Source organism: Sceloporus undulatus, chromosome 5 (assembly GCF_019175285.1).
Source record: "Sceloporus undulatus isolate JIND9_A2432 ecotype Alabama chromosome 5, SceUnd_v1.1, whole genome shotgun sequence".
NCBI lineage: Eukaryota > Metazoa > Chordata > Lepidosauria > Squamata > Phrynosomatidae > Sceloporus > Sceloporus undulatus.
This window is the reverse complement of record NC_056526.1, coordinates 180,141,401-180,152,106: the sequence shown is the minus strand read 5'-3', so window position 1 is coordinate 180,152,106 and position 10,706 is coordinate 180,141,401. Positions and strand designations below refer to the sequence as shown.

The 10,706-nt window shown below is 38.7% G+C and overlaps 1 protein-coding gene across 2 annotated transcripts; it reads left to right on the top strand.

Annotated features, from left to right (window-relative positions):
• Nucleotides 1–48: 48 nt before the first annotated feature.
• Nucleotides 49–10,505, top strand: COPS4 (COP9 signalosome subunit 4). Of its 2 annotated transcripts, none has more exons than XM_042469311.1 (10): nt 49–314; nt 669–748; nt 1,286–1,437; nt 2,060–2,163; nt 2,957–3,110; nt 3,791–3,941; nt 4,548–4,778; nt 6,919–7,034; nt 8,052–8,136; nt 9,593–10,505. In XM_042469311.1, the coding sequence occupies exons 1-10, from the start codon at nt 184–186 to the stop codon at nt 9,724–9,726; spliced, it is 1,338 nt and encodes a 445-aa protein (XP_042325245.1). In that variant the 5' UTR covers nt 49–183; the 3' UTR covers nt 9,727–10,505. The 2 variants fall into 2 exon arrangements, with proteins under 2 accessions (XP_042325245.1, XP_042325246.1); XM_042469312.1 differs by having other exon boundaries at nt 55–314; nt 4,548–4,718.
• The last annotated feature ends 201 nt before the right edge of the window (nt 10,506–10,706 follow it).

Here is a 10,706-nt window from a genome sequence, read left to right as displayed (position 1 = left end):
TATGGTTATCTAGAGCGTCGCATTGTCCCTTTGAGGGAGACCCTTCTTCAACCACAACTCTATGGTTATCTAGAGCGTCGCATTGCCCCCTTGAGGGAGCCTATCTATCTTCTCCAACCACAACTCTATGGTTACGCAGAGCGTCGGGATGGAAGCCCGTCTCCGCTCCCTCACCGCCGCTCTATGGTTAACGCAGATCGTCGCGTGAGGAGGAGGAAGATCGCTCGCCGGGCGCTCAAGATGGCGGCTGCCGTGCGGCAGGAGCTGACGCAGCTCATGAGCTCCAGCGGCTCCCACAAAGACTTAGCCGGGAAGTCAGTGGCTCTTTCTCGTCCCTGGTTATGATTGTGGGGCGGAGGGGAGAGAAGGGAGAGGGATAAGGGCTGCGTCCAGACTGGAGAAATAACCCGGTTTGGCACCGTTTTAACTTGTTGTCTGGCTCAAGGCTATGGAATTCTCCCACAACAAACTCCAACTCCCAGAATTCCACAGCCTTGAGCCACACAACAAGTTAAAGCATAGAGTTGGAAGAGACCACAATTGCCATCCAGTCCAGCCATTGACTATTGCTCTCCTTGCATCCAAATGTGAAACCGATTCCAAAGATAAGCCTGGTTTTAAGTCTTGTTAACTGTGATTTGGCATAGTGACTTTTGTCTTTTTGGCAGGTATCGTCAGATCCTGGAAAAAGCAATCCAGCTCTCTGGAGTCGAACAGCTAGAGGCACTAAAAGCCTTTGTAGAAGCAAGTGAGTTCTAACGTTATCTTTCAGTCCTCATTAAGTATCAAAGTGCTGAACAGCAGAACTTGTGCATATAAACGTGTTGAAGGAAACATCGATAGAGCTTGTGAAACCAAATGAGTAGGAAACCTCGTTAGGCTGCAATTAAGTGCGGATACTGTACTTGGAAATAAGGTCTAAGTAACTAACCTTGACACATCGAAGGACTCTTGCCACTGCATCTGCCTGTCTCTATCTGCCTGTTTCGTGTAATGTAACTGCTTTGGCAATGCTAGCATTCCATGTCTGGTGATGGTGGCTTTAGTCCAGGAGTGCTGGCACCACCTGAGACATGTCACAGCACACCAAAAGAGTTGCAGTTTAATAATGTGCCATAGATATATTATGCTCCTGTTAGCTAGTTTGGCTGTCTAAAAATTAAGTTTGACATCAGGAAAATACATTTTAGTCTTAATAACAGCAATGGTTGTGACCTGAATGACAACCCTAATATAAAACTTTGTGGGTTTTTCCCCCTCTTTCTCCTTGTGTCCCTTTAATTAGTGGTAAATGAAAATGTCAGTTTAGTGATTTCACGCCAGTTGCTGACAGACTTCTGTACGCATCTTCCAAGCCTTCCTGATAGCACAGCCAAAGAAATATATCACTTCACCTTGGAAAAGATTCAGCCTCGTGTAATTTCATTTGAGGAGCAGGTAAGAACAAGACACCTGTGGTTCATGGTATCCAAAAGCTTGTCCCATTAGTCTTTTTCTATATTTGTATAAGCATCACACATTTTTGTGCTAGAAACCTTAAACTAGTCACTTGATTCTCTTTTTCCCTGTTTTAGAGCTACTCCTTTAAATTAATTCATCTGAATGCATAAGTTATTGTACTTTTTCATATTACAGGTCCTGTCTCATTTAACAATTTTCTCCAACTGTTGCTTCCTCTCTCTGATGATTCAATCACACTTTTAATTGGTGTGAGAACAAATGCTTTAAAACTAAAACACAACTGCGATAAAAACTGCAGATTCTGTGTATCATGGTAGCTGAATTCACTATGTGGCTCCATGTCAGAGCATGTTTTGCTGTCGGCTAATACATTCATATTTAAATATATTAGATCCCGATGCAGCAGTTTTTAAATACTTCTGTTTTGAAGTATACAGCACATAACTGTTTAGTTTATATAAAAATATGTGTAAAATCAAGATAAAAGTCATCAGATGGGAAAAGCCTACTAAAGACTACTATTTTTGTATTAGAAAGTCGATTTTTAAATGTTGCCTGAATTGCATTACTTTTAATTCTGTGTCTCTTGTACCTACAGGTTGCTTCCATAAGACAACATCTTGCATCAATTTATGAGAAAGAAGAAGACTGGCGTAATGCAGCCCAAGTGTTGGTGGGGATTCCTTTGGAAACAGGACAAAAGTAATTGCTCTCATTGTAATAGCTGCCTCCCTCCCCCCCAAAAAAATACATATTACCTCCTGTTATAGAACTGTTTCGCTTTGGTGTGTTCTGGGATTATATCCTTGGATATGCAATAATTGTGGCTCTCATCTTGTTCTTTGCCAATCATGCAATAATAGCTGCTTTTTAAAAATCCTGTGTACCCTTTACCCTTTAGTGTTGTTCTTAAAACTTATCCTCTTCCTGGATCCTCAAGCCTATTTGCTTGATGCTTTTCTTGCACTAGAAGGGAATTCCAGGCCTCCTCTGCTATATAGCAGTGCATAACATTGGATGATTCAGTATACTGTAGTTCTGTTCCAGTACTGTTGAATCACAGAAGGCAGAGATGTAGCTGATTACTATCATTTCACTGCATGCTTCATTCAGACATCATAATGAAGGTAGTTATCAAAGCACTTTGGTTGTTAATAAATCCCACAGCTGGCTTCTCTGCAAAAACAGTATAATCTTGAGGCTTTGTTCCCCATTATGTTCACAGCATGGTTGTTCTAAGTATTTTATTTCTTGTTATTTTATTTCTTTTATATCATCATTATTTGAGAGAACAGGATTGAGATATGGCACATTCTAGAAAAAGGTAGAAAATAATTTGCATAGTTTATATAAACTTTTCCTTCTGCTACAATTGACTTCTAAATGTTACTCATTATGTGAATTCCTGCTGAAAGCTTAAATATATTTACAAAAGCATGTGACAAAATCAGAATAGACTGAAATTTAATGTTGCACATGTCTCTTCCCATTCAAGGCAATACAATGTAGACTATAAACTGGAGACCTATCTGAAAATTGCACGACTGTACCTGGAGGACGATGATCCTGTTCAAGCTGAAGCTTATATAAACAGGGCATCTCTTCTTCAGAATGAATCAACTAATGAACAGCTACAAATACATTATAAGGTAAATTCTGTTGAGTGGGGAAAAAATTGCAGGACGACTTAGTAAATATTCTTTATGGCTTCTAATTTGCACGGGTAACTGCTATTTCTGGGTCCTGTGTCATTTGGATTCTCAGATGTCTACTGAATTAAAGAATAGGTCCTTCATATGGTAGACAAGTTTCAAACAATGGAATACAGAAGACCACCCAATGTGTCTCAGGTTTATTAAGAACATGATCTTTCATCTCCTAGGCTACTTGTTGTCCAGTGCTCTGTACTTCCGTAGTTGATAGCTCTGATAGTAGATTTGCCATGGGCCATTTAAATGATAGAGTGGGGCTAATAGGTTCAGCTCCCCAAAGTGTACTGCTGGAAAGTCCCACTGGCAGAATCTCTGTTGGCAAGTTATTTGGAATGTGAGAGGAAACACCATATCACCCTCTTCCAAGTGAGATTCTAGCCCATGGACTCCCATTTACAGTGGCCTCCTGGTATCCATTCAGTTTGGTTCCAGGACCACCACTCCCAAACTATTGATGGAGCAAGGTAAATCAAATAAATAATAGCCAATGATGGATTAAATATTATTTTTGTTAAAACAAGAAGTTTAATGAGTTAATTTTTTTTAAAAAAAATCCTATTTCAATGGGCAGAAGAACAGTTTTGTATACTGTATCTGAGTCTTTTGTCTTGTTTTAGGTGTGCTACGCTCGTGTTCTTGACTACAGAAGGAAGTTCATTGAAGCTGCCCAGAGATATAATGAACTTTCTTACAAGAGTATAGTCCATGAAAGTGAGAGGCTAGAGGCATTGAAGCACGCCTTGCACTGTACTATCTTAGCATCAGCAGGTAAAATCATTTTTATTTTAAAATTTGGAGTTGCTTACTTGATAGTGTCTTTCAAGAGAAGGTCAGTACATTCAATCTATTCTGTTTCCTGGCCTCATTGAAATTCTCTACTCATAGTATGATTATTATCCCTGAAACACTGAAAATGATGTTAGGAAAACTGAGTATTGTACATTATAATCAGATCCAGAAAGCACAATTTAGGTATCTGTGTTTTTAAAATGTTGATCTATTAAAAATATAACTTGTCATCTTAAGTAAAGTTAATTAAACTAATTGATGGTTGGGTTGTTAGCTGCACAAACCCTCTTTGGCAATAGAATGCATCAGCCAGTAACATAAGGGAAATGAAGACTCAGAATAAGAAGATAGCAATATTTACAATCTGATGTACAATCACAAGTCTTGAGCACAATTTTGTTTGTGTTTCTGTATGCACACAGTTCCTTCAATTCTAGGAAGAAGAAACATTATTGATGTAAGTGAGCATAAGAGCTTTTTGCACACAGTAATAGCATGAGCTGGATACCTTATTGTGGATAAACAGGATGAAATGAAACTAGATTGAGATGGGCCAGTTTGAAAGTAGTCTTCCTGTTTTTTCAGGACAGCAGCGTTCTCGTATGCTAGCCACTCTCTTCAAGGATGAGAGGTGCCAGCAGCTTGCAGCCTATGGGATACTGGAAAAGATGTATCTGGACAGGATTATCAGAGGAAATCAGCTGCAGGAATTTGCTGCAATGCTCATGCCACACCAAAAAGCAACAACAGCTGATGGTAATCTTGCCTCCAAGTGTGGATGTACCGTATGCTGTGGACCACTTAAACACTGTTCATGTCAGTATCTATCTTTACTAGACTGCAGGGCTGTGGAGTCAATATGCCAAATCTTCATCTCTGACGCCTCTATTTTTCTACTGTCCCAACTCCTACATAGATGGCAAATGTATATTAATTAGTAATAATAAATGTACTGTATTAAAATGGTAGCACAAGGCTTTTCATCGTCACCACATGATCATCAGGCTACGTAGACTGACAGAACAGAACATATAGTGATTTGTTTAAAAGTTCTGAACAAGAAAACTTTCCTAAATTCCTATAAAAATAAATATGCAACAAAATAGGCATTTTATTTTGAAGTCAGAGTCAGTACATTTCTACCAACTCTGACTCCACCCAGAATTGCTTCCAATTCCAACTTCGGAGCCCTGGTAGACAGACCTGTGGTGATAGAAAATGTGTGTGTGAAGCTGATAGTATTGAATATGTTCCTCGCTATCTCTTTTGTTGATCACTGCACAATTTTTCTAAAGATACAGTGTTAATTGACAGTTTTAGTGACTAGTTCATCACAAAAGAAAATGGGATTTTTCTTGAGGGATGTAGCCTGGTCCGCCCTTGTTGCATGGAAGATTCAAAAGAGCTTGTGAATACTCATCAGTTATACATCAGATACCTGAACTATTTTCTCTCATGGTATTGTTTTGTCCAATCAAAAATTCACCAAATTGTGATACCTTTATTGGCCAACCAAAATGCGCAATATGCATGTTGCAAGCTTTCAAAGCTTCACTGGCTTCTTCATCAGGCAGAGTGTTACAAACCAAACAGGAGGGAAAAAATTGTAGATGTTAGTCAGGCCTGCATTTTGCTGTTTCTCTTGTTAGTTAAGATGGTATGGAGGGGCATATCTTGCAGACTGTCAGTGGCGCCTCTTCCTTCTGGTCATGTGACAACTGGGAGTTTTTCAAAGTCCAGAAAATTTAACATTCAATTGCATCACAATAAAGACACCTCCTTTGCAATCCAGTATGTCTCCATCTTTGTGAAGCCTCGGGCCCCTTTCTTAGGCAGAGGACACTGGTTTTCTCAAGAAGCCTTCATGCTTTTGCATCAAGAAAACTTTAGGTGGTGTTGAGGTAAAACATGACAACCCAGTCCAAATTTAGAGAAGAAAAATGTTTTACCTTTGTTGGTGATTGAAACCTCAAATAGGAAGGTCCAAGTCCACTGGCTGACTCTTTAGGATTCCCCTGTTGTGCCTATAATGTGGTACCTTAAAATCCAGAAAACATCCAGGGGTAACCTTGTTGGCCAGTTAGCAAATCCAATAAAAAATCCATCAAACTGTGATACCTTTACTGGCCAACCAAAATGCAAAGTAGACATGTTGCAAGCTTTCGAAGCTTCACTGACTTCATCATCAGACAAGGTATTACAAACCAAGCAGGATAAAAAAATTGAAGATGTTAGTCAGGTCTGCATTTTGCTGTTTGCTGTATTGTTTTGTGTTAGAAAAAAATAGGTTTGTTTGCTTTTTTTTGTATTATATATGGTTTGCAATGGCCTTTGGCCACTTACAGTAAACTCTTACTACTGCCACTGCTGCTTCCTTTACTAAATGAATATTATTATATCCTGATTATAGTAATGCCATTTTGCTATCCTTTTCCATATTTTGGACCACTTTGGGCCAATTCCTAACATTTCCAACTCCTGAAATGATTGTGCGCTGCCATCAATATGACTAGTTTTATATCACCTTTAAACAAATATCCTCATTCAGGTCTACTGAATATACTAGGAGATGGTCAGAGAGAGGGAGGGAGAGAGAGGGGGAGATATATATATGATGGCTTGTAATAGAAAGAGGTAGCTTTCTTTCCAGCTTTTCAGCACACACTTTTGTGCTGAAAATTTAAAATAAAATCATATAGCAATTACATGTTAGTAATGGGTTTTTTTTAATTATATATATATGATGGCTTGTAATAGATAGAGGCAGTGGTATATAGAGGTAGAGGTAAATCATATAGCAATTACATTATTAGGTTAGTAATGGGTTTTTTTTTTAATTCCTCTCCTCTGTTGTGGAGCCCAGTGCTGAAAATAATAGAGTATATGTTGCCTACAACTTGTAACAAAATTTATCTGAGATTTCAAACTTTTGGTAATTATCAGTTTTTCTGTTTAGGTTCTAGTATTTTGGACAGAGCTGTCATTGAACACAATTTGCTGTCTGCAAGTAAATTGTATAACAACATTACCTTTGAAGAACTTGGAGCACTATTAGAAATTCCTGCAGCCAAGGTATACTGATTTTGATTATTGTTGAACTGATCAGCATTCCCTGTAATGCTTGTGATTCAAGTGATTGGAATAATCACGGTGGTTAATTGATTGTTTTTATGCAAGACAGTGCATAAAAGCTATATAGTAATATATTTTGTTGGTAATTATCTTAAAACGAAGCCTTTATTGTTGAAGGTGAGCAAGTCTTAGGCGAAAGCACATGTAGATATATATATATATGGCATTATTTTTTTGTGTATTAATTTGAGATGGAAAAAACATAATACATGTTAAGTGTATGTGCCTTCTCTGGAAAAAAAAATGTTTTAAAGTTTCTTTTCAGTTTCTTTTTTCTTTTACAACATGGGTAGGCAATTCGTAGCCCTCTAGGTGACAGTAGATTGTGATTCTCATAATCTCTCACCATTAGCTGTGCCACTTATATATGGTGGAGTTTGCAGGTCCACATCTGGAAACCCACAAGTTTCTTGTCTCTGGTCCAAAACACTCTGCAGAAATAATCCAGTTTGAGACTGCTTTAACAGCCCTGGCTTAGTGCTAGGGGAGTCCTAAGAATTGTAGTTTATTGTGGCACCAGAGCTCTCTGACAGAGAAGGCTAAATGTGTCACAACAGAATGGTTCTCAGAATTCCCTAGCATTAAGTAAGGGAAGTTAAAGCACGGTCTCAAACTGGATTATTTCTGCAGTGTGTTTTGGACCTCTGTTTTAAGAATTCATTATTGTAATGATCTTGTTTACTTAGAAATCTGTCAGACTCTAATTCTAAATTTGAAAACACTTGAAACTTGCACTTATGTTGGTGGGAATTTCTAATGATGCATCCTAAGAGTAGTCTGTGAACTCATATAATGAGCACATGGGAGAGTTCTCTGCATAAATAAAATTATCTGTATAACTTTTCTGTGCTGTCAGTGCCCTTGTGTGTAAATAAACCTGCCCTATCTGATCTGGCCTGGGCTTCTCATTTTTGGAAGTAAAAATGCAGACGTTATCTTTGGCTCTTTTTTTTCCAGGCAGAAAAGATAGCCTCTCAAATGATAACAGAGGGTCGAATGAATGGATTCATTGATCAGATAGATGGAATAGTTCATTTTGAAAGTAAGTTTGGATATAGGGTTTGTTTGTGATTTTTGTTTTATTTTTTGTATTTTTGTAATGAAGTTAAAGCATCTGTTACAGCGGTTTTATGCTTTAAAATAAAATAAACCCCATGACTCATTTGTCTTAGAGGGATGCAACAACAACAAATTATTAATCAGTGGCTTGTCTTCACTGGCCAGAATACTCCAGGCTGCTTCTGGAGTATAATGGCCACATATTCCCCCCGTTATCTGTGCTCTCTCTGCAAGTGATGATGGGGGCAGCTGCCTTCCCATGTGATCCCTGTTTTTTGTTCAGCACAACAACAGGTCAGTACAAGGCACCCAACCATGTTAGTGACCATAGGTGCCTTGTTCTGACCTCAGAAACACACTTGCACTGCCAGCACGACAGCTCATAGGAACCAGTGGGATGGCAGCCACACATCATAACTGCAGAGAGAACTAAAAACTCAGAGTAGAAAGTGAGGTTTTTAAATTCATATAATCATAGAGTTGGAAGAGACCACAATGGCCATCCAGGCCAACCCTCTGCTATGGAGAAACTCACAATCAAAGCATCCCCGACAGATGGCCATCCAGCCTGTTTAAAGGCCTCCATGGAAGGAGACTCCACTACACTCCAAGGAAGGAGTGTGTTCCACTGTGTAACAGCTCTTACTGTCAGGCAGTTCCTCCTAATGTTGAGGTGGAATCTCTTTTCCTGTAGGTTGCCCTGGTCAAATTGGGCATAGACATTGTGAAGACAATCTCTACCCAATTGAGAGTTTGGCCGAGTCACGTAAACTGGATGCAGCAAGCCAGACGGGATTTCAAAGTAAATAACTCATGTAGACAATCCCTGAGACTTGCTCTGTACATAATTGATCTTGAAAGAGCAAAGTACAGCCAGCCCTCCACATGTGTGGTTTTAACTTTTGCAGCTTTGATTATTCACAGATTTGATCGATACATTCTCTCCAGGAATCTCTAGGTCTTCCAGCATGATCCTGCTAGAAACTGACAATAGAGTTATGCTAGAAGACCTAGAGATTCCTAGAGAAAATACTTCTCTAGCCATTTGTAAGTCTTCCAGCATGATTCTATAGTTAACCTCTGGCAGATGGTGGTCACAAAGTTGCACTGGAGGAACTAAATGTTCTTAGAGAAGTGTTCTCTCAGGTTAAAAAACCCCACTTTTTTATTTGCCGTTTTTTCATTTTCACGGGGTTCCTGTGCCCCTAACCCCAGCAGATGCAGAGGGTCCACTGTACTATATTTTACCCTGGTGAGCTGATTCCTGCTGTGTCCAGCAGGTGGTAGTAGTGTAAGTGCAATGCCTTGGTATGGAATTATTTGCAGGACCTTTTGTGTTCCAAAGTGCCTGTATTCACAGACCTGCTCAGAGGTTATTGTTTGGCAGAAATACATTAGAACTGTAAAAATGAGTTCTACGGTTATCTTTTCCTTTTCAGCTCGGGAAGCCTTACCAACCTGGGACAAACAGATCCAGTCACTTTGCTTCCAAGTTAATAATCTTTTGGAGAAGATTAGTCAGACTGCCCCAGAATGGACAGCACAGGCCATGGAGGCTCAGATGGCACAGTAGACTTTTGTTTCTTTTCCTATGTAGAGAAGATGATTTTTGTTCTTCTAAAAATGTGAAACAAGCATAAGAAACTGAACTTCTGGTTTTGTTCAACTTCTACTAAAATACAAACTATACAAGACGTAGACTGATGCACAACATGTTAAAACTCTTAAAGGATTACCTTAAAGGAACAGCAGAATAGCATAACACTTGTTTTAAGGTGGAACTGAAGAATAACAGGAAGGAGGAGAAAAATGTGTTAAAGTTTTGTATTAAAATTTCAATTGTTTTGAGGCCTTGTGAATATTTTTGTGGTGTGAAAACTAAGGTGCCATGCTTTCTTTAGTTGTAATTATTCCAATAAAGAAAAAAAATAGACGTTAATCTGATACTAGACACCTGAATTCTTTTCTTGCATTTTGTTTTCCTCATAAAACCTCACTAGACTTTCCATGTTGAATTTATAGTCTTCGGAAGTGGCTATTGTTAAATGTATTTTAAAATCTGTGTAAGTAAATGAGTTGAAACGTAACATATGCTTATGTTTATGGACTCTTCATATACAGAGCAGGAAGAAAGCAAGTTCATTGAAGTTTTTTACAACCCTTGTTGGATTTATATGAATTTTGGGCAGGTGTGTGGTTATCGGGGCTTAACTAAAAATAGAGTGGGCATTTCTGGGTGAAAGATAGAGCAGAGAAGGTAGAATAGTTGTAAAGTAAGATTTCATTTTCCTGTACAGCTCTTTACCTTCCCCATAATTAACAGAAGCAGAATAAAATATTCAATTCAAAATATGTGTGTGTTTAAAATGTGGATAATTCTGTGGTTTAATGTAATGCACAATTTTAAGATAGCTCAACACCTCCTCTGCCTTTGAAGAAATCCTAATTCCTCCTTCCCCGTATTGTCCATTCTTTCACCAGTTTTTCCCCCCTGAGGGTTGTAAGCATTTGGGGGGCAGGGTTACATCTCTATTCCATTAAGTGCTACTGACA